Source organism: Callorhinchus milii, unplaced genomic scaffold, assembly GCF_018977255.1.
Source record: "Callorhinchus milii isolate IMCB2004 unplaced genomic scaffold, IMCB_Cmil_1.0 Scaffold3, whole genome shotgun sequence".
Taxonomy (NCBI): Eukaryota; Metazoa; Chordata; class Chondrichthyes; order Chimaeriformes; family Callorhinchidae; genus Callorhinchus; species Callorhinchus milii.
In genome coordinates, this window is record NW_024704744.1 from 51,444,180 (window position 1) to 51,468,980 (window position 24,801).

Below are 24,801 nucleotides of genomic sequence, written 5' to 3' on the forward strand. Positions count from 1 at the left end.
GAAGGAGTTAGTTATCTCTGGTTTCTCCCTCCGGATTGAACAATAAGAGATCAAAAAATTGAACTCCCTTCTTGCAATGTTTCAGATGCAACTTAGTCCATAGGTGGGAAAAGTGTGTTAACTTGACTTTTAGGAGCTCTGCCGCACATGAAGCAAATTGGTCTGGCCTAAATGTGAACTAAATCTGACAAATATCGTGGTAGTCTCCATGAGTACAAAAACCTATTCCTTTTTCTTGGTTCTTGCTGTGTCAATGCTTCTCTTTTTAAAATATGTAAATCAGTTGCTTCGTTGCTGGTTTGGTTTCTTCCTCTGTGTGTATAAATGGAAGGAAAAGAATTAGTATGTAAGGTGGTTTCAGCACATTGATTAGGACTGGTTCAGTAATCCTGTGCAAATCTTGCAACTGGAAACCATTAAATCTAATTTAGCTCTTGTTTTTAATTTAATTTGGAAATAAACATTAACATGCTTTAGTGGCAATGTACCTAAAGGGTGTTTATCGTTTTAAATCCTCCTCCTCCTCCCCCATTTTCTTTAGTGATTCAGGATTAACCTAATCTTCTATGCAAGTTTACTAACCTGTGTTTAACACTATATTTCAAATATCGCAGAGGTTTTATGTCATGGTAAAAAAAANGGAAGCTTGTCCAGAATGCCAAATTAAAGTGACCTATAATTCTGTATTGGATGAACCTGATGGATTGAACACAAAGAAGATGTTTTTATTCTAAAGACAATGATACAATTACTTCTTCGAGTGATCAACATGTGATTAAACCCATATACTTCCCTTAAATTAAAATCTGAAATATTTCCCTTTGTCCCCTTCTAGCATACTGTTCCATGATGTTTTAGTTTTAGCCTCTTTTTACAAAATGGCATTGCCGGAGCTATATCTCAAATGACAACTGACCTGCAGCAAATAGTACCCAACTTGAACTCAAATAGGAAGTCTGAAAGCACCCACAACTTTGCAATGCTGTAAGTACATCACAAAGCAAAGCAGCAAGTTGTTAGAGCTCTACCATGCTGCAATGCCAGTCTTAGTTGTGCCATTCTAGAAATGCACTCAGTGGAGGCCAGATCTTTCACCACAAGGAGGGAGGAACATTTTGACAGTTTATGAGGCAGCAATAAACAACGTACATGAGATGTTGAAGTATATGGTCAAACCAGTGAATTAACAATTGCAGAAGTTAGGTTGAAACTATTCAGTAATTCTCACATAGTATATTTCATGCAGTGCTGGTCATTGTAGCATAAGGAGGATACATGGTTGCAAAACCCTCATGGCCAAATAGCCTGTGTACAAAAATTAAGGTTGAAACGTGTTTTTGTAACCAGAAAACTACAACGTAAATAGCATAAGCATTGGGAAAATCACCTTAGTATGTAATGTGCTTTTTGCGCAGGAATCCCATGATCGTATCCCTGACCAGTAAGAACTCTGCTCTGAAATTATTTTTGGGTCTTAATGATCTCCATGGGGTTCTTTGTACTGATGACATTCAAGGCACTTTTTCCAGTTTGCATCTGCCATTTATGCTGTGGTTTTCCTGTTCAAGCACTTTTCAACCTTAGACTTCTTGCATAAAAAATGGAAACTTTGACATTGTAGCAAAGCGCAATCTTCAACCCTGCAATTGTATCCCAGTAGATTGAGCCCATTCCAAAAGGTTGGGGAGAAAAGGGAGATGGAAAGAAATAATATGCAGCCAGAAGCTATTTGAGATCTTCACTTTAATAAGTGTTACATAGCTGTATTGTGAAGAGACGCCACCCAGAACATTCTTTCTCTATTATAAATTAGTTTAAAAACAGGAGATAAAAAGAAGAAAGCTGCCAAAAATTAGTTTGTTTTAAAAAGAATAGTTCAGCATTTCTCTGTAGATTTTAATATCTTATTTATTAATTGATTTACTTGAGAAACCCTATTACAGTGTGTATCTACCATGTGTATATAATATAATCCCAACAGCCTGCTTTATTAAAGCAATTCACCTCAATGCTCATCATCATATTATAGCTTGCTGAAATGGTGCTTTATGTGTAACCGGGTCAGTGGGGGATTTTCTCATCCCAAAACAAAGAGAAACCTGGGGTGCTGACAAAGCATTGCATTGCCTCAGTTGAATGGGATTATATGTATTCATGTCTCATGCGGGGTTCCAGTAGTTGACTTGGCAATCTTCATTTATTCTGCAGCATTTTAACCACTTCACCTTGCAATTATGAATGATTCAGGAAATCAGTTCTTAGCCTAAATTTTAAAGACTGATTAGGACAAGGGTTGATACTGTTGAAGAATGTAACTTGTTGCATCATTATGTCAGCTAGCATTGCTAATCATTTCTGGTCAGAAGCATTGCTGCTGAATGTCGTTGACTATGATCAGCTGCAAAGTTTAACCCTTAAAGTGTCAGCCATCAGATTTAATGATAAAGTCACATATTGGACACATATCGTCGAGAATGACACTCCAATGCAGTGATGGAGATGTACTACATTATTGGAGATGCCATACTTCAAATGAGATGTTAAACTGAAGTACAGTCTGCCAGTTTGGGTGGACATTAAAGATACAACAATAGCAGTGTGGACATTAACGACACAATGATCAAATAACTTTATTTGAAAAGAAAAGGGAGTTTCTCCTGATGATCTGGCCATCAATTTCCCAGATAAAAATCAGTTATTTACTTCATAGCTGTTTGTGGGCTGTGTGCAAATCGGGTGTCACGTTTGCCTACAAAATAAACAATCACGGCACTTTACAGTATATCCTGTGAAGCACTTGTGAAATGTCTTCCTGACATGAAATGCGCTATTTCAAATGCAAGGATTATTATTATTTGTTGTAGAGCTGGAATTAGCTAAGGACTGAGTGCTACACACAAAATATGGTTGCAAATAAACTTTCAACGTTAGTCAAACGGATTCTTTAGTTGAAGTTGTAATTCCCTGTACTTTTTATACCTTTGTTGCTATACTTTGATATCCTTACCTTTATGCAATCTGTTCACTGTGACAGATCGGATCTTTGTTGAAAACACGGGCATGGCGTTTGAGTAACGGACCCGTATAAGTTGAAGTGAACATGAAATTTCACAGACCTGGTCACCTTTTATGAACTGCTGTGTGTCATACTAGGAAAAAATATTTTTTAGTGTTTTGAAGGAGTACAAGAGTTGCATTTAATAAAAGTACCTGAAAAACTGTAAGTGATTAGCACAGTGCAAAGGTTCCTAGATATGTGCTGGAGGTTTATAGAACCTGCTTTGTATTGCTCATACCATCACCAGAAAGTTCCTCATTCATGTCATGCAAACTTCAGATTAATTCTCTTCATTGCTTTTGCACGTATGCCTAACCTTTTGTCCTTTTCCAGCACAGCGACTTCCATGATCTAAAGTCTCAATAGGTTGCAAAGATACATCGGAGATGAAAGATTGCATCATTGAAAATGACTATAATGCCTGTCAAGAACCCTGACAGGATGAATAAAAGTAATTCAGGACAATTATTTCCAAATTCAGAGAGCGGGAGAGTGAGAGTAAATAAAAGGCAGGCATCAAATCATGGTATCTTTTTATAAGCTGTCATACTGCAGTACACCAAATCCAGATGAGTCCTTAAATATGGTCTGGTCTTGGTCCTTTTGTGTCACTCAAATTTGGGGAATTATTGACCATGTCTGCCCATCCATCATCTATGAACAATTGCTTGTCACATGAATAGCTTTTTAAAGGAAAAAAAATGTAAAATTTAAAATAAGCAATATAAATGACTCTTTTACCAGTCATTGGATTCCTTTTATAAATAGCCATGTTTGGATTTGCATCGTTTACATAGGTTGCCCCATGATCAATGATATACCACCTCAATAATATCAAAAGCATTTTCTAGATGATTTTAAATTAAATTTGGCAAGAAATCTCTCCTTTTTTGAGATGCTATGTTCCTTTTAAAAAATGGACATGGCTTTAGAATATAATTCATATTAACAAAATCATAATCTAATGGAATAGCAAACTTCAAATGCACCCCTTTGAATTTACTATTGGCATTTGATAATGATTATATGACTCCACTTAACAGCAATTCTAATCAAGCTATGTTCTTTATAAGAGTGAATTTGCTTCATGTACTAATTTCCCATCATTCATTTCAATGGCACTAAATTTCTGATTACAGCAAACCATTTCTCTAAGGGTTTCATTTCTCTTCAGTTTCACTGTGATCACAAGTATGGCAGATGAATATAAGTGAAATCTCCAACCTCTCACCACCAAAAGATTTTGCTGAACATTACAAAGTCAGTTTTTTTAAGTTTTCCCATTTTTGCTGAAGATTACAGATTCAGTTTTTTAGGGTTTCAGTGAAAAGCAGATATCACACTGAGAAGTTCGAATGAGGGCTTGGTTTTCTTACCAGATTGAATAAATCCAACAGGAGTCAACTTTGCTTACAATACAGTTTTAGTCACTTGAGCTAATTGTTATGTTTTTGAAAAGTGGGGATAGAAGCTAATACAACTACAAATTTGTTTTATTCATTCCATAATTTTTTTACTTTTTTTAAAAATGAAAACATGAGAGCTTTAATTAAACCCTAGTCCTGTGGTGAGTGCTTACGAAAGCCCCAGAATCCACTTCCCTATCTCACCCCCTCTGCCAACAATCACCTTCACCATTGCAACCTTCAGAAGGCAGTCCAGTACCTTCAGAACATACAAAACTAAACATGCAGTATAGTATATCCCTTGTACTTGAGGATGATAGTGCCAACAGTGAAGGGAGCGTAAGCTCATGGTAGATGGATACGTTGATGATTATGCAGGCCAATATGTGGCATTATCTACCACAAGCTATACATAGCCACATTCCTGGGGGGTTCTCCTGGAGGTTCCTTAGACTTTGTCAATGCTTTCATCTCTCATGTCTTTCCTCCACCCTGATCCTGCGCTGTTCCTCAAAGCCCTTCGCTCTTTTTTTCACTTCAGCATGCTATTGCTGTCTGTCAGGGTTTCCCACAAGTCATCAACCATGTTGCACTGTTTCAGATGTATCTTCAGTGTGTCATTTTAGCGCCTTTTCTGTCTGCCCAGGTTTCTTCTGCCACTCACCAGTTCTCCATAAAGCGCCTGCTTTGGCAACTGGATGTCATCCATCATAACAGGTTGTCCAGCCCAACGGGGTTGAGCATTGATGATCATAGCCTCAATGATGGTTCTGTCAGTATGTTCCAGTAATTTGATGTTAGCGATTTTGTCCTGCTACCTAATAGGAAATAAGATGTGAAGGCGTCTTTGTTTGAACCTTTCCAGCTGTTGAGCGTGCTTTCTATAGAGCATCCAAACTTCATATACATACAGGAGATTGGTAAGGACAACCACCTTAGTCTTCAATTTTGCGGCAACCTTGATACCGTGCTGATTCCAAACATGCTTGAGCAGTCTACTAAAGGCCTCACTTGCTTTCATTAAGGAGCTATCATTTCCTTATCGATCCTTAACTCATCAGATAGTACATTTCCAAGGAAGGTGAACTTCAAATAGCATCAAATCCTGAGAGCATGGCTCTCAGGAGAGCATGGCTCTCAGGAGAGCATGGCTCTCAGGAGAGCATGGCTCTCAGGAGAGCATGGCTCTCAGGAGAGCATGGCTCTCAGGAGAGCATGGCTCTCAGGAGAGCATGGCTCTCAGGAGAGCATGGCTCTCAGGAGAGCATGGCTCTCAGGAGAGCATGGCTCTCAGGAGAGCATGGCTGCAGAGTTCTGGATGATCTGCAGCCCATGGAGGGAGGAGTTGGGGAGGCCGACAAGCGATGAGTTTGCATTGTCGAGCCTCGAAGTTATGAAAACACATATGAGGGTTTCGGCGGCCTGTGGTGTGAGACGGTGGCAGAGCCGGGCGATGTTGTGTAGGTGGAGGAAGGCAGAGCGGGTCATGGTATGGATGTGGGGTAGAAAGGATAGTTGAGGGTCAAACAAGACGCCAAGGTTCTGGACTAACTCAGTGAGGTGCAGTATGGGACTGTGGATGCTGATGCTGTCAGCGCCTGAGGTGTGGAGGCGCTGACTGGAGCCAATCAGGAGAGCCTTGGTCTTGTTGACGTTCAACTGAAGAAAGTTAGCTCTCATCCAGGACATTATGTTTAAAGAGCACAAGGGTTCTTTAAACGACCCTTTGCTCACTCTAGACTAAGTTCTCACAACGTGGCTGACATTCTTGTTCAAGAATATCTGCACTAGCCTAATGCTTTATGGAGTTTTGCTGTGATGCAACACTAACAAGAAATGACTCATACTCCATTTCAAATCTTCATTTTTTTTGTGTTGACTAGTTTACAGGGCTTAAAAACCCCACAAAAGGTCAAAAGTAGAGAATAATATTAAAAATGAGACTTAAACGGAGCACAAAGAGTGAACCTTTTCTCGGGTCATGGATGTCCAGATGCAAATAAATGATTTAAATAACCTTTCACTACTTTGCAATATTTTTTTTTCTGCAGATGTATTGTGACACCGTCAGGCTGGATTCTGGGATTGACTACCGGAAAAGATCCCTTGCTAGAACAGAAAAACTTTATTATCTGTAAGTTTAAAATGTTCAAAAGTTCTTGTTGTGGAAAACTGGCAATCTATATTTTATAATAATATAATAATAATCCTTGCATTTGATATAGCGCTTTTCACGTCTTCTCGACATCTCAAAGCGCTTCACAGAATTTGCTGTAAAGTGAATTGACTGTATATTTGTGGGCGAAACACGGCAGCCAATTGCGCACAGCAGTGTCCCACAAACAGTTGTGGATTGAAAATGAGCAATTTATTATTGTTTTGTCTTGGGAGGGATTATTATTAGGCGTGTGGAGTAAGGAACTTGCCCAAGGTTTCGCCGTGACCTGCCTGGAATTGAACCCAGGTGTCTCGCTTGCCAGGCGAGTGCTGTAACCACTGAGCTATAGAACTCCACATTTTTGATATCAGGTAGTAAAACTATTCATAATTCTCATGGTTGTTATCAGCATAGTAGTGCCAGTTTGCCTCGGTTGGTAGCACTCTAGTCTCTGGGTCAGAAGATTATGTATTCATTGGGGTATCAGCCGAGACAAATGCTTGGAGTATTAAAGAAGTGTTAGAGGTACTGTCCTTTGGATGAGATATTAAATTGAGAGCCTGTCTTCCTGTTCAGGTGGATGTTAAAGTCCCATGACACCATTTCTCTTGGCATCCTGACTAACCATCATCCAATGAATTGGTCATTCACCTTCATAGCTGTTTGAGGTATATTGATGTGCACAAATTGGATTCTATATTCACTTACAAATACACAGCCACTATACAAATTGCTTTGAGACATTTCAGCATTACAGGCACTATATCAAATGCAAGGATTAATAGTATTAGTGACCAAATTTGTAAATCTGCACAAAAACTGACCCATTTTGACACCCACTTCAAAGAGAAATGAGACACAAAGTACTGCATAAAACCAAGTTCCATGACACAAAGATCTTGCTCCAAGAAAATGATCTTAATCCTTAATTGTAATCTGATAACAATCCTTACATTTGATATAAGGTTTCGCCCGCCTGGGAATTGAACCCGGGTGCTCTCACCTGCGAGGCGAGTGCTCTAACCACTGAGCTACAGGACTCTGGGGAAGGGCAGGAAAGGATATAATCCATCACAAATTGATTTTTTTCTCAGCTATTACTTAATCATAAATGAATTGTGATTTTATTACATTTTTTGGATCCCTAGCATCTGATGAACAAAGTGGTTTACAAATCTATGCTCTTCGTTACATTCACCATTATGAGCATTTGTGATGGAAGTAAAATAATTACAAGATCTTTATAACCAGATGAACTCTATTAGACATTTTCTTCTTTTAAGGGTGTAAGACAGACTCTTTCACCTGTTGTGCATGTTTTCTGCATTACAAGGGGAATGCTAAATAATTTTGTCCCCAAATTATTTTACAATTGAAGTTTTTTTCCCCCCCCCCGTCTATCAGTGTAAATGTCCTCTTGTAAGTTACAGTCAATGTGTGACAGAGCCATCTCCATGATCAGAATTGTTAATGATGAATTTGAATTGTTGGTATTGTCTGTTTCTTTAAGAATACTCAGTGGGAGCCCTATAGATCGTCACAGTGATTAAAAAGTAGAAAATGTGAATGATTTTCAAATACAGTAACTGATTTTAAGAGGTTTCTTTATACGTAGCTGATTTCTTTAGTCCTCTGTGTTGGAACCCGCTGTCCAATGGCCAACTCTAAAAGAGGATGGTTGACAAGGTTAAGGCACAACACAGGAGAGCACTGCAGAATGTCGGCACAATGTAGAACAGCACAGCAAACTCCAGCAGCGCAACAATCTTTAAACATAATATATCCAAAGGTGGAAACCGGAAAGTTGGATTTAGTGAATCCAAAAGAACATTTTCTGCATTTAGAGAAATAATCCGAAAGCAAAAATTGCAGCTTTTAACTAAAAATGCTTGTTATTTATATTAAAATTTATATATTAAATAAGCAAAAATTTATTTTGGTACACTGCAGAAAATGGGTATAGTATGTAAGGGTGTACCAAATTTAATAACTCTTCTAATATGTATCAATAGTGTTTCAATTGGAGACATTTTATATCTGACTAAAGTCTATAATTGCTTGGGTTTTGTGAAGATAAAAATTTGATAAAAACCTTCCTACTCAATTGTTATTCTGACTGGCCATAGATTTTTTTAATTTAAAAATTGAAAAGTTGATATCTGCTTTACACTGATTCTTCTTGGATATTTATTACCAATGTCTCCTTGTATGTCCTTCGTACACGATGCAGCTATCAAGATCTTTATAGAATAGAATCATAGAATTTTAGAGAAATAAAGAAGGCCATTTAGTTCAGTGTGTCCCTGTCGGCTATCTGAAAGAGCTATCCATTTAGTTCCACTTCTCTGTCTTTTATATTTTCCTTTTCAATTATTTATCTAATTTGCCTTTAAAAGCTTTTGTGGATTCTACTTCAACCATTGCCTTTGGTAGGGTTTTCCATTTGTGTGTGGTGTATTTGAAAAAAAATCTAACCTCTCCATTTGTATCATTCAATAATGATCTTAAATTTATGTCTTTTTAATTGCCTTACTGACCAGGGAAATAGTGACCATATCAAGAATCCTCACATTTTCAACACCTCTATTAGGTTTCCACTGAACCTTCTGTGTTCTAGTGAAAACAGCCCCAGTTTCTCTAGTTCCTCAATAAAAATAAAGTATTTTATCCCTGGTGTATCTATTGAATCTCTTCCTAGTCCTGTTTGCTTAAGGAAACCTGAGCTAAATTCAGGACCATTACCCGTAACTAAGCATCACAATTTATTTTTCTGGTAAGGCTGGGAATGATCATGCTATAAAAAGATAACGCAGGAGTGTTTAGCATTAGTATGTGTGTTCTTTTTTATTCTGAGACTATTATGTGACATTGAGGTTAATTTTGCATTGTCGTCAGACATGAATTAAATGAATAAACTCTTGTCAAAACAAGAATATATCAGCGCTCAATCTTTTGGACTCTTTGGATGCAAATTCTAATAGTAACTTCTAAATATAATTGATCAGTGCATTCCCAGTTGTATTTAACCATGTTTTTGCAAGATTTTTTTTAGAAAATCATATCACAAACAACTGTAAACTTCTATACCAGAAATCAGGCATGCTTTCTACTGGACACTTTTGCACATCTCCAAGTGGCTGAATGAAGAACAGAATCAGGGAGGGCTAAGAGGGGGGAAGTGACCTACTTGCACCATGACTGTGGAAGGGCACTGAGAGACATTGCTATTGGAGAAGAGAAATGAGTGTAAAAACAGAGGTAGAAGAAGGTGGCACAATGGTGCAACACCTTGTAATAGAATATAGATTTCTGCCAATGATATTCCATACACTAAATTTTGTTTTATTGTCCATGCTGTGTTGGAGAGGGACAAAGAGCAGGCAAAGCACTTTTCATGGGGAAGAAAGAAGCACCAAAGGGATTTAAGATAGGCCTATTCTCATGCATGTCCTATTTGACAATAGATTATTATGATATTTTTAAAAAATAAATTTCATTCTCAACAATAAAATAAATAATACTTGGATTTAGTATGGTGTCTCAAACTGCTTCACATAACGAAGTTATACAGCCACATAAGCCTCAATCTATTATCAAAAGTAATTGGCTCTTTATTCATTAGTAAATCAAAGAATGTTAATAAAGAAAAGTACTGCAGGTACTGGAAATCTGGTATAAACAAAGAAGTCGCTGGAAATACGCAGCAGGTCAGGCAGCATCCATGGAGAGAGAAGCATCCGTTAACGTTTCAGGTCTATGACCTTTTGTTCTGCCAAAAAGTGATAGATCTGAAACGTTAACTAATTTTTCTCTCTCCATGGATGCTGCTTAACCTGCTGGTGTTCCCAGCAACTTCTGTGTTTATACCAAAGATTGTTAATGTTGGAGCAACATCAAAATGTCTGTAACTTTGGTAAGTGCTTAATTTTTACGTAGTAAGCCTGGTTATTTGCCTACAAATACAGTCAATACACTTTACAGTTCATCCTGTGAAGTGCTTTGAGATGTCTTCCCGACATGGATGGCACTTTATCAAGTTCAAAAAATGTTTATTATACTTCTCTAGCCCTGATTCTCCTTCCTCCAGGCATGATGGTATAAGCACTTGCAACTTTGAAGCTTGGAAGCTGAAACAAACTGGATTCATTACAATCCTAAGTTAAATCTGTGTCTGAACCCAACAGCAGCAGAGTTCAACAAGGCAGGTTTGCTTCACAAAGCTGCAAGTGTGCTTTTGTGTCTGGATGACATTGATGATGGGTTGAAAGTAATATTTGTGAAGTGTTTTTTATCTGGACACTGTGCTGGCTGGGAACTCTTGGTTCAAAAGAAAAAAAATCCCTTGTTTTGTTCTGCTGTTACAACTCAAGTTGCACTATTGTTCCCTACTTTTCCTTTTCAAATCCAGGCATGAAATACATGTATTGTGAAAAACCTATTATCTATATTATATATAAAATGTATAGAAAAATACTTGTTTTAAAATGATTTTTTACAGTTACTACTTGCATTATATGGCACTCCTCATTTAGGATAATGTCTTTGAGTACTTTACAATAATGGTATCAGACAGACAGCGCCTTGGGATGTCCTCCCGACATGAAAGGCACTGTATAAATACAATCTGTTGTTGTTTTAGTGGTATATTTACAATAAAGAAAAGCTATCGAGGGTTCTACAAATCCAAAATATGATGCAAAGGTGTACAGTATTCCAGCATATAAACCGTTTGTCATTGTACTGCTGTAGTATATTAAATGGAGTGAAGAGCAATCTCCTCTCATGCAATTCTACTGTCCAATCACTTCCTACTCATCGGTTGACTACTATGCTATTGTGACCTAACCTTATGTATTTTGCATGTCCTATACAACAACAATTACTACTTGCATTATATGGCACTCTTCATGCAGGATAATGTCTTTGAGTGCCCAGCAAAGGAAGGAACAGGGTGCGGTCAAGCTGGGACATGAAGACGGATAGAGAGGAAGGGAGTTTGAGAGGTTAGGGACATAGAATCTGAAAGCTCTCGCTCATGAGAGGGTGGGGACATGCAACAAGCTTGAGTTAACTGTGCGGAGGGGATGACGGGAGTGGATAGAAGGAGATCAGCGAGATGGTGCTAGGGTGTCCAGGGAGTTATAAATGAGGATAAGGACCTTGAAATTGGTCCATGGGGAGTTGGGGAGACAGAGGAGTTTGGCAAGGACTGGGGTGATGGTTGTGTGGAATTTGGTGTGGGTGAGGATAAGTTGGATGTTATCCCTGGTGGAGCTAGCTAGACCAGCGAGAAATGCATTTAGAAGGTCTGGCTGGGAGGTAATGAAGGAGTGGATAAGAGTATCAGCGACATTTGGTGCGGAATTGGGCCAAGGCAGGTTAAGTGGCAGAGGTGAAGAAAAATGAAACTGTTTCAAGATTGTAGTGTATCAAGAATAAATGACTTAAATGATTGAAGTAACAAGTGAGCAGATAATGAATTTGTAACCTCTATGTATTGCTACCTATAGCACATCTCAATATTTGTTGTATACAGGAGAGAATTCCTAATCTTAAAGAGTGCGAAGTGTGAGAACAGTAGCACCTGAAAGAGTTAAATATTCCACCCAGCAGCCCATTTCCCATCATTTGGTTCCAGCATTGTCCTGTTTAAGTTATCTCAAGTGCAGGTTCCCCCCCACCCCACCCACCCTCATCTGCGTATAAACAACACTGAAGCATTCAAGATAATGTGGAGTTGAACTTTGAGAAGGAATTTTGTTCCACAATTGATTTCCTGAGAGTAGACTATTGTTGTCCAATGAATATGAAGAGTAATGATTCATTACAGAAAAAAAATCCCCTCTGTATCTTTTTTTAATAATGTAGCTTGTTGGAGGTTCTCACTTCTGTTTTGGCAATGTATTCTCGAGACTTCCTCTTGTGCTATAAAACTGAGACATTAGCCAAGTTGTAATGTGCTGTGGAGGGAATTGAAAGATGACAAAATGTATCAATTAAAAAAAAGAACTTTTGTCCACTTAAAATTCTTTGTTTCTGTTTTGTTCATTTTACATGATCTAATCAAATTTGCACTCACTGAGAATGAAGTACTGCATGTTCAGTTCAAGAAATGTTTCAGCATTAATTTTTGAAAATTATTTTGTTTTGCACTGTTTTGTAAATACAGTAATGTGACTCTGGAGAACTCTCGTATTCGTACTTGATTTCTTATCTGAAATTCTGTATGCATCAACTCATAATAATATTTTATAAGCTTAATAGTATCATGCTCTCTCAACACACTGCTTTAATTTGACTTTTATAACAAGCTACTTAGCCATATTTAGTTTGAATAATGTACTATTGCAGTATGTTTTTCAAAAGATGTTTCTTCAGAAGAGCGACTGATCTGTTCTCTTGCTCTTGTTTTGCATTCAAGGGAAAGCCATAGTCCTTTCTTCTCATTGTATACACATAGCATTAATGGATTTGGTTCGCCTGTATTGCCTCATTACTGGCTTAGGTTTCAATCACAGAAGTCTTTCAGTGTATGCAAATAAGGTAGAATCATCTACCTGAGAGTTAATATTCTCTGCTTTAAAGTGTACTATAAATGTAATGTTTGTATTTAGAGCATAACATCCTGTTCTTTTTTGATGGGCAAAAAGCTAAGCGAGCCTGGGCAGCTGTTTGATGTTGGCTTCAAGTGTTATTAATTTTATATTCCATTATTCTTTTCACTGTAGCACAAGTGAAGCTGATGTGGAGGCTGTCCTGGATAAGCTATTTGATGAGCTGGCTCAGAAACAAAATGATAGTACGTAAGTTAATTTCTCTTGAAAGAGAATACATTTAGAACACAATGGCCAATCTCCACTGACCAATTAGTAAGTTCCATTGCTGTATATGGATTGATGCCACACACAAGTGGTTGTCATTGTATCAGTATTTTGTCTAATTTTCTATGTTGAATCATGTGCTATTATTCATCAAGCCATGCATTTCCCAGCTATAAGAGATGAATTTTATAGTAATTATCCAGACAAGACTGAGTCTTTGTTCATGTTTCCATAGTAACAAGACCAAGGATTTTGAAAGTGCATGGCAGAGAGCTGAGACTGAGTAAAGCCTGTGGAACCATAGCAGACTGCACATTTGAAGAGCTGTTTGAAAAAGTGAGTACAGTCAAGTCTTGAACATCGACAGGATATGCTAGCCTTGCTTTCCTACATGTTTATCATATGTCTCACTTCCCATCCATAAGGTAAAATAATCCCAGCATCTCAAGTGGAAACTACTTAGTTGTCATAACTCTTTCATTGTTTCTATTTTAAAGCAGCAGGGTGAGAGAAAGAGAGTTGTACCATATTTACTAAGGATGAAAAGAAATAGAACTGACTCTGTATAAATGGACTAACACATGGTGAAGACTATGAAATTTAGCAACAATGGAAAATTAAATAAATGTTAAATATTTTTCCTTTCATCCCTATGCAGCCTTTAGTTCGAGACAACCAGTAACACGGTCTACGCTATTTTCATAATTTGCCTTTGCTGATTTGTTCATCAGGCGAGTTTCTTCCACCATCAATTTACAATCTACTCTATCCTGGACTCTCTGCTTGCTGGACTACCCGCCTCTTCCCTTCACAGGTTATAGACTATTTAGAACTCTGCAGCTTGTGTCCTTTCCCATACTAGGCTCTGCAAGCCTATCACTCCTATCCTTGCCTAATTCCACTGGCTCCTTAACCCCCTCATCTTCACCTTGAAATCCCTCCATGGTCTTGTTTAACAGTACCCCTGTGGCCTTCTCAAATCATACAAACCAACCGCTCTCTCTGCTCTGCGGGCACCAGCCTCCTTCACGTACTTCGCACCCCCCAACCCACCATTAGCAGTTTGGAGTTTCAGCGTATCTGCTTCGATCCTCTGAAACACCATCCCAGAGTCCCTTTGACTCACTTGCCCCTCACTTCCTTCAAGATCTGCTTTAAGACCTTCCTCTTTCACCACAATTTGGGCATTCTCCTCCCCTCCCAGTTCCATTCCCCACCTCCCCCCCACCCCAGTTCCAATCCCCAGCTCAGATGCAAACCTCCCTATGCAAAAAACGCAATATAAATGTAAATTTGTATTGTAACTACTAATTTTGTATGGAAAGATTCTGCAAAGTATCTCTTTGCTGCAACCTATTTTCTCACAGTTTTTCCATGCTCTGCAGTTACTAAGGATATTTGGATAGTTAGTGACAATCTGCTAAATGATACCAAACTTTTAGATCTAGATTACAGTTGTAGTTTGTCTCTCAGACACAGAGACCCAAGTTTTAAATTAATCCAATGTTCACACTCATCATGGCAAGCTGGATGATGGCTTAATTAAACTTTACAGGCATTGGTGGCAAGGGGTGATGATGCTCCAATAATGTTAAACTTGGCTCAGTTACTAATATTCTTGCCTCTTAATCAGAAGGTTGACGTTTCAAATCGGGATTTAAGCTTGTGGTCTCGGCTGACACTCCGCTGCAGTTCTGGAGGAGCACTTGCATTATCGGAGTACCATCATTCAGATGAGATGGTAAACTGAGGTCCCATTTGTCTTCTTCAAGTGGACCTTAAAGATCACATGGCCCAATTGAAAGAGAGGAGTTTCTCCTAATATCTTGGCCAACAAACTTCCAGATTAATTGGTAATGTGTCTCATAGCTGTTCCCTTACTCCAGAATGTACTTCTTTCTGATGTATACATGATAAGTTGCTATAAAAAAGTTCCAGAGTAACTGATTGCATCAAGCTCTTTGAAGTGATGAGACTCTCTTAACTGCAAATCTAATACTATTTAATAATTTTAGTCTTAATGCACACACTGCAGAGTAGTCATGCACATGTGTGCCCATGTGCACACATGTGCATGACTACTACTTTGCCTTAGGGCAAATTTCTAGTATCAACAATGGTATACTTCCTTACAGAAGATGAACAAAAATCAGAAGGCTCATCAACCCTGACCTGTTCTCAAGCACTTCCCGTCAGTGCATTTCAGATCATCATTAAGAGCCTCGAACACGACGGACTGAATGGCCTCTTTGTTTGCTGAAAATTCTATGATTCTAAAAGCCTCTGCAGATGGGAAATGGTAAAAGGCTTCAGGGAGCTCAAAGAAGGGACTGAATTATTTTATTATTAATTAGCTGTTTTCAAAAAATCTCAGTACATTTATTCTTTTGGAAATTGCTTGCTTACATGCATTCTGCTATAACTAAATTGTGAATTAAAAAGGCCCTTGTAACCATTAGACTTATTTTAGAAAGTGAAAACCATCAGAGGCATTTCTGTTTTTTTGGCACTGTGACCCTGTCACTATTATTGTTTTTGAAGATATCCATCCGAGCTAGTGCATTTTGTCAAAATAATGAATAAGAATTCTCAGAGATAATGTCATTGATCTAAATGCACCTACAAAGTCACAGTGTTGTATATTCCTCTTCCTTAAGAGCCTCCAGGAGCTGTGTACCGAGAATATCTAATGCAGGCAGACAAAGACCCAGATTCATCTTGAATATGGCGGAATCTGTTTAGGGTAATAAAATAATACTTCAGATCGTGATGATGGAGCATGCATTAATTCCTTCCATTTTTAGACCATTTCTGCAAGAAAGCAGCCAAGGTAGAAGCATAAAAATGATGTAAACAACTCTGACATACAAACTGAAGTGGTCTGATGATGAGCTGGAGCTATTGCACTCCATTTTTCTGCTTTGACATCTTGTAAAGAAAGTGAGCTTTTAGTCAGAGTGAGAACAGTACTTCTGACTTTGTCTTTTTTTTCTCCATGTTCATTATTTTGTAAACATGTGTTGGCTCCTTTTCTGGAATGGTTCAAGCTGAACTCAAAGTTTAAAGATATTAACATTTTTTAAAAATAAAAATCAATCTTAGTTAGCCACATTTCACATACGATGTACATTTCATCTTGTGTTAGAATGGGTCTTGGTGACATAGTCGTACAGATAAAGTAATTGTATAGATAGTATATTAAAGATGCATGTGAGGAAACAGAAATTTATATCACATGGTAGTTTGTATCACATAAAACAGTTTTCCTGTTTAGTTAATTTGGTATTGAGGCAAATAATTTACTTTGGTAAAAGAGAAAAGATTTAGTGGTGATCAAAGAACAATGGGGTTCAGAAATAACAGAATTTTCACAAAAAAAAATTGTTTAATAATCCCAAATTGAGTCTAATCAACTCAGGAATCTGTAATGTATGTAGAAGGTGCATTATATGCAATTGAGGATGGAAGCATTCCGCCATCTCCCATAAATTGTATCAGAATAGGCTGACATTCCAGTTCTGTTCTGGGGAATGCTGCGTTGTTAGAGGTGTCGTCCTTCAGATGAGACATTAAACTGAGATCTCATCTGTCTTTTCAGGTGGACGTTAAAGATCCCATGGCACTATTCAAAAAGAGAAGGGAGTTTTACCTGGCCAACAATTTCCCAAATAAAATTGTTCATTCGTTTGTGGGACATTGCTGTGCCATATTTGCCTATGAATTGCTGTTACCATATTTGCCTATGAATACACAGTCACTTTGCATGTGTTGTGAAGTGTTTTGAGACATTCTCCTATTGTGAAAGGCATTGTGCCAAATGCAAGGATTATTCTAGGGATGTTATTATTGTTGTCAATTAAAGTCAGTGAGGGCAATTAATCCACAGCATATGCCATGCTTTTCTTATTATCAGTACTTTTCTGAATTTCTATTGAGAAAACATTGAAATGAAAAAGTCATAGAAAACCCATGGCGCAGTATAAATTCTTATAATTGTCTCAACCTTAAATAAGTTTGGTATCACCTTCAACATTTTGGATACGTTTATTTTAATGGCTTCAAGCGTTATATCGGGATTTTGAACTCATAGACTAGTTTGATATTCCAATGCAGTTCTGGGGTAATGCTGCATTGTCACAGGTACTCAACTGATAAATCGATGTCCTGTCTGCCTGTTCAGGTGAATGTTAAAAATCACAAGGCACTTTTTAAAAAGAGAAGGGAGTTTGTCATGGGGTCCTGGCCAACAATCCCCAGATAAAATTGGTCATTCATTTCATCGCTTTTTGTGGGACATTGTTATGCATATATTGGTTGCAGGAATTACCTACAAATACAAAAGAGCGGTACTTTACGGTTAATCCTGTGAATCCTTTGATATATCTTGATGACATAAGGCGCTATTTCAAATGCAAGTATTATTAATAGTAATAGTATGATATTTCTGTTCTGTATAACTTCTCACCTAGTTTATCCTAATGCTTTTTTTCCCCAGCAAGAATAAGAGCTTTAAAGTATGAAACGAGGATAGACCATTCTCCTTCTACAGATGCACAGTCTTCCAAATCCTGAGCTACATCTTAACAACTTCAATTTCCTGAGGGAAAGTTCTGCCTGTTGTCCAAAACACCAAAATAGTCAACCATCCCTATTTCTTCACAATTCCATCCTGGCCGACTGCACACATACAACCCCCCCCCAACCACCAAACCCCAAACAGTAGAAGAAAGGCAGAATATTAAGCTCAATCTGTAAAACGAAGCAAATAAATGAAATCCATTCAATGTGTTAATATTTTGGAAACTAGGTTCCACTGATTCAGTTACTGCAGGATAGTTTAGCTTGTTGATAGAGAATGCCTTTGTAACATATTCCCTGTACAGACCTTGATTGTATCATAAAATAAATTTACTTTCTTATTTCAGCCTCTTGGAGCAAGTGACTATCTGGAGATGGCTAAACATTTTGATACAGTTTTTATCCGTAACATACCGATGCTGAATTTGGCAAAGAAGACACAAGCTCGACGGTTTATCACCCTTATCGACACCTACTATGATCACAAGGTTTGATTTATTTTAAATGCCCCTTTTAATATTATAGTTCAAAAGATATTTGTTGCAGAAATCATGTATAACATTTATTTACAGTAAAATATTTCCTTAAACAGTTGTCTTTTTCTCCATTTTTAAAATGTTTTTTCTCTTCCATGTTCTACCGATACAAAAAAAAGCATTCATGCTATGCATTATGCATCGCCCCTCCCTACTTTCAAAGCCTGCCTCAAGACTTACCTTTTTGACCTCAATTTAGCTCATCTTTCCCTTCCTCACCCTCTTTAGCACTTACCCCTTCCCCTCCCCCGGCTCGAGTGCCCAGCACTAATGTAAAGAGGTTTGAGGCATCCTCCTGTTGTGAAACTGCTATATAAATGTAAATTGCTTGTATTATATCTTATTCCTCAACCTACTCCCGATCCTGTCCTTCTTAAGTGATCACTTCCGGGGAAGAAATTCCATCAGGGACTAGCTTTTCTATATTTTCTATGTTTTAGTGTATCCAGATTTTTGGCAAATTGTTGGGTTCTGTGCTAACTAAGCTATTTTCTGTAGAAAATGGAGTGAAAACTAGATCCAAGTGGAATTTCTACCCAGCACTGTACTAAGGTAGCCCAGTTATTTACTTGCTGATTCTTCTCCTTCGGTCCTATGAGTATGTATGAAGGAGTAGAGGTTCCGGTGGAGAAATGGTGATGTGGTAAAGATATCTGGCAGTTTTTCTATATAATATTTTTTGCCGAAGTGCTAATGATGTGATATTCTTCTTTCTGGCATATTTTTACATAGTTGTTATACATTGCGAACTATTTGATTATCAAATGTATGCAATTTGATCAGCCAGAGAGGAGGGCTTCTTAATGAACTTTTCAGTATCATTGATCCAAATTCCTCATATTTGTGATGCCCCAAAAAGCATTACTTTTACATCACCTACCTATAAGTGCTTGCCTATAAAATACACAATCATTACACTTTACAACATATACTGTAAAGCGCTTTGGGACTTCCTTCCAATGTGGAAGGAGCTGTATCACATATAGGATTATAGCCCCATGGTCACAAAGTCAGTACAGTACTTGGTGTCCAGTCTCATCCATGAATGATCACTTGTGTGAGGGATTGGAAGGCCGGTGGTGCCTGTGAATCTCTACACAAGTAGTATATATACCTATATACAAGTAGTAGAAGAGAAGAAAGTATTTAAAGAAATTTCCAATAAAAAAATTGTTTTACTAACATTTCACTGCGAATTCTTGATTAGTGCAAACACTAATTATGGCAAGTGATACTCGATGTAATGCAATGCTTATCAAATTTCTTTCAAACCTCTTAAAATCCTAATGGAAACGGGACAAACATTTGTTGGTTATTTGAATTGTAAAATAAACCAATTTTTTTCTTTTCGCTTAAAGGTACGGATTATTTGCTCAGCTGAGGTGAAGTTGGAAAATCTGTTTGTTCAGAGTACTGATGACAGTCATGGGGAAGAAGCTAGAATATTTATAGATGACCTAAATTTGGGTAGTGTGAGTATTGTAAATTTTCCCTAATTTTTGTAGATTGTGTTATTTCTCCCTTCCCCCATTTCAGATCTTCACATACTAATCCTTAAGTGATTGGGTGGGTAGGAGTGTTGACCTCCCCTAGCTGCCTTTTGCTTGTATCACTAGTGATGCCAAGCCTGTACAATGTGGTGAACTGAGGATTTCAAACAGTTTTGTTTTATCACTCAGTGGAACACGGCATTATTCTACTGCTTCATTGAGTTTCATAGAGCTACAGAATCTCCTTGTTAATGCTCCTTGGGCTACACAGTAAATGGATAGTTTAGTCACAAATAGACTTTGAACATTGATTTATGAATTTTTTGATTTGAACAAAATATCTTGAGATTAAAACTTAACGTACAAGAGGACACCATCACCAGTTTGATTTCCAGGCATATCATGATTTAAAGATTGCTGCCTGGGTAAATTGGAACAATAAATAAATTGTTTAGTGTTGTGATTCTGCTTCTTGATCTCTTTGATGCTTTAACAATGTCAATCATACTATCCTTCTCCACCGCCTTTCCACTCAGCTCTACCTTTACAGTTCTATTGTCACCTGGTTCGCTGTTACCTATCCTAACATCTCTACTTTTTTTCTTCAAATGGCTCCTTCTCCTGCTCTCACATTGTCACTTGCAATGTTCCTCATGGCTCTATTCTTGTTCCTCTCCTTTTTAATACAGTGCCTACATGATCCCCCTCGGAAATGTTATCTACAAACATGGGGTTAACTACGACATGTATTTGGAATGTGACCAACGCTATCTCTCTGCCTCCACCCTTAACACTGGGTGGAGGTAGCACTGCTGTCCTGACCGATTGGTTGTTGGACATTAAGTCCTGGATGAGTTCTAACTTTCTACATTTAAACATTAACAGGAAAGAGGCTCTCCTGCTTGGCTTCTATCAGCGCCTTCTTACCATATGTGCTGACAGCATCAAACTACTCGGATGCGCACTCCAACTGTGCGGAACCTTGCCATTTTGTTTAACTCTCAAGTGTCCTTTAAACTGCACATTTGTGCTCTGATCCGCTCAGTGTTCTCCAACTCCATAACATAACCAGTCTCTGCACTACCTCTCCCCTTGGGTTGTTGAAACCCTTATCCATGCTTTTATCATGTCCAGACAAAATTGTGCCAATCTTCTGCCAGTTGGACTACCACCTCCTTGCTTCACAAGCTGCAGATTATACAGAACTCTGCAGCTCGTATCATTTCCTGCACAAGACTTCATGTGCATATCACCCCCATCCATGTCCAGCTCCACTGGCTCCTCATCCTCGAGCAAATGCAAGTTCAAGATCCTTGTCATAATCTTTAAATCTCTCCATGATCTTGTTCAACCCTACCTCTGACACCTCAAACTATACAAACTCGACACTCCCTCAGCTCAACAGGCACCAACCTGCTTTGTGGAGTCCTGTAGCTCAGTGGTTAGAGCACTCGCTTTGCAAGCGAGAGATCCGAGTTCAATTCCAGGCAGAGGGCGAAACCTTGGGCAAGTTTCCTTACTCCACACACCTAATAATAATCCCTCCAAAAAAACAATAATAAATTGGTCATTTTCAATCTACGACTGTTTGTGGGACATTGCTGTGCGCAATTGGCTGCCGCGTTCGCCCACAAATATACAGTCAATTCACTTTACAGTGTGTTCTGTGAAGCGCTTTGGGACGTCCTCCCGACGTGAAAAGCGCTATATCAAATGCAAGGATTATTATTATTATTATTCATGCCCCACATGTCCCTCACCCCATCTTCACCATCGGAAGTCAGGTTTTCAGCCAATCTGCTCCCACTTTCTGGAATGCCATCCTGGAGTCCCTTTGGCTCATTTCCTTCAAGGTCCGCCTCAAGACCTTCCTCTATGACTGCAGTTTTGCCCATCTTCTTCCCGACTTCATCCCCCCCTTGGCCCCCACCCCCAGCTCGGGTGTAAACTCTGGACCGTTCAGGGCCTTGGGACATCCTTCCAATATGAAAGGCGCTATATAAATGTAAATTTGTATTGTATTGATTAAGCCAGTAGTGTTACAATTCTAACTCTGCTGTTAAATGTGAATGGTGACTCCATCGCTTGACTGCATGATGAAACATATAAAAGTGTCATCACATGGTAGTAAGTGGATTTTAAATTTATTTCCAGGCAAGATTTTCACCGCTTGTGTGTTTTTTTTACCACAGACCAAACCAGAAGACCTCTCAATTTTTTCTGGAGCAGAAGAAATCTTTGCATTTCATCGCACAGTCTCAAGACTCACAGAAATGCAATCGGAAGAGTACTGGAATGCAGGAGATAGGAGAAAGAAATAGCTGTTCAGAATTTTTGCACATTGAATTGTAAATCCATAAAACATTTTCCAAACCACTTCAATTTTACGGGTAAGAACTGAAGTACACAGATTATTTGTACTTGTTCATCAGCACTTTAGGCTAAAGTCAATTTAGCATCTTTCATAAACTGTATTCAGAGATGTAGAGGTGCCATGCTGATGTGCATGGTCTTTGACTTTCAAGGCCAGTTTCTGATGGCACTATTGTACCATCAAGCTAACTCTATCATAAAAGTAAGACAGGTAGAATGAGAAAAGGCCTTTCCAGCCACCAGGCTCACTCCTTCCCCAACCATGTGCACTTTACTCAGTTTACTCAGTGATTGTTTCTGCGGTTTTAATTTAATCATCTAAGGGGAAGTTTTACCTGAATATTGATACTGTATTTAATCTTTCAAAATAAAATTTCTCCTTGTATCCTTTGACAACTCAAGTAACCATTATTCTCTTTGGGTGGGATTAATTTAAAGAAGTAACGCAACCCCAGAGGGTTATAACCTTGAGTGCCAATTTGAACTGATTTTCAAGATCAACTTCTTAATTGTGAATTCATTATAATTAATAATGAAGTGCCAGCAATTCCCAAATAGAGATTTATGCGACAAGAGAATACTGCATCTTAATAGAAAAGATGAGAGGACCAACCAAACCTAACAGAATCAGTCCTAATCACATAGTGCCAACCTTTATGGGTGGTGTTGACATTGGCAAGTCTTAAGCTTAGATATGTCTACCATCTATCTACCTGAGGCAGCAAGTATTGGAAGTTAAACATGTGCAGATCATATAAAAGAGAATTGGGAAGATTTCAGGGCCTTGTTGGAAAGTTGCAAATATAAGGATTTCATCTTTAATCACTGGATATTTATACTTGGATCCAATATGTCCTGCAATTTATCATACAGTTGTTCATTATTAAACTATATTGTATTATAAATGTCAGCTTTAATATTTGAGGTGGGCTGAGATATGGAGTGGGTTTAGAAGCTGGTTGGAACCTAGCCCAGAATGATGGAATGAAACTATTCCCTACCTATAAGAAGAAACAACCCTACAGTTTGAACAATCCACCTCCAATTCATAGTGAGTTCTAGTCCATGGCTCAAAACTGCCTATTGTTTGACAGAATTGTCAGTAAATTGTTGATCTCATGCAGAGAGGTTGAATGTGTAGAAAATCGTATGGATTCTGTGTAGTGCTCTTCTGAGGCTGTGAGTTACGACGCATTGTTGGGATTAGAATAGAGGAGATTTTACTTTACATCTTGCCATGTTGTACATGATGTTGTCATGGTTGACATCACGTCATGTAGAACATGGCTAGAGGTAAAGTAAACTTTGACATTGGGGGCCCAAAAGTATAAATGTCCATTCCTCAGCGTTGATATCACTCATCTTATGTAAGACAAAAACAAATAAACTTAATATTTTAATTTCTGAAGTAGAAAACTCAGTACGTTTCAGTGATACTTATTGAAACTAAAAACCTTACAATGAATTATGGATTTATGAATGGCAAATAGTAAACCATTAGGTAGCTTGGGTTCCCATTTTGAACTATTATAAAATAAGAAGCTATATTGGAAAACAAATGTATTTTCCTGTGTCTGGTACTGTAATATGTACTGGTTATTTATTGCAATATCTAATAATCTATGTATTAAAGTTATTGAATTTAAATATCCTGAAGGAATCAATCTGGACGACACTGACGTTGAGAAGAATACTAAATCCTGTATGTAATATCCAGTAAAAGTTTTATTATGTGATTACTGTAAGTATTGCTGTATCAGGAGCTGGATATTTGCCTGCACTTCACACTACAGCTCATACATTAAATTCAAGGGAGAAGGTAGATCAGATTAATTTTGGAATCGATTGTGGATAAATAACTTTTTTAAAAAAAGCACGGTTTTAAAGTTTTTTGTTAAATTTCTTCATTTATTTGAGTACTTTGAATAACCTTGTGATTTACAACAATGTGCATTTATAAAGCGCCCTTCACGCAGGGAAGCGGCCTGAAGAGCTTTAAAACATTAGTAAAGAGTACTGTGTTCTATGTCCACCAACCGGCTCCTCCGCCCTCCCCGACACGGCTCGCAGATTCTTTCCTCCGACCCCCACTGCGAGAAAATGCTGGACTTCTTCAAGTCTACAATCGAGGGAATCCACTCAGCTGCCACTGCCCTCCCAACTTCCACCCCCTCCTTACCCCCACCCCACACTCCGACAACCATCCATCCCTCCTTCCACCCTTTGAAGCTGTCACCCTCTTTATCATCACCACCATGTTCTCCATGAAGCCCACCACCTGCTCCCTGGTCCCCATCCCTACCCCTCTCCTTAAATCCCAGCTACACCTCCTTGCCCCACTACTCGCTGACATCAACCTCTCCCTGTCATCTGGCACTGTT

At 38.3% G+C, this 24,801-nt stretch overlaps 1 protein-coding gene across 3 annotated transcripts in view; it reads left to right on the forward strand.

Annotated features, from left to right (window-relative positions):
* afg1lb (AFG1 like ATPase b) overlaps positions 1-24,426 on the forward strand; it is a 50,594-nt gene extending 26,168 nt beyond the window's left edge. For 2 of the 3 annotated variants that reach the window (XM_007892891.2, XM_007892893.2), the window contains 6 exons: positions 6,516-6,598; positions 13,351-13,421; positions 13,679-13,779; positions 18,369-18,509; positions 19,916-20,029; positions 22,240-24,426. In XM_007892891.2, coding sequence (XP_007891082.1) covers positions 6,516-6,598; positions 13,351-13,421; positions 13,679-13,779; positions 18,369-18,509; positions 19,916-20,029; positions 22,240-22,368 — 639 coding nt within the window. In that variant the 3' untranslated portion in view covers positions 22,369-24,426. The remainder of the gene's footprint in view (positions 1-6,515; positions 6,599-13,350; positions 13,422-13,678; positions 13,780-18,368; positions 18,510-19,915; positions 20,030-22,239) is intronic. The other variant, XM_007892892.2, reaches the window with a different exon arrangement.
* Positions 24,427-24,801: the final 375 nt, after the last annotated feature.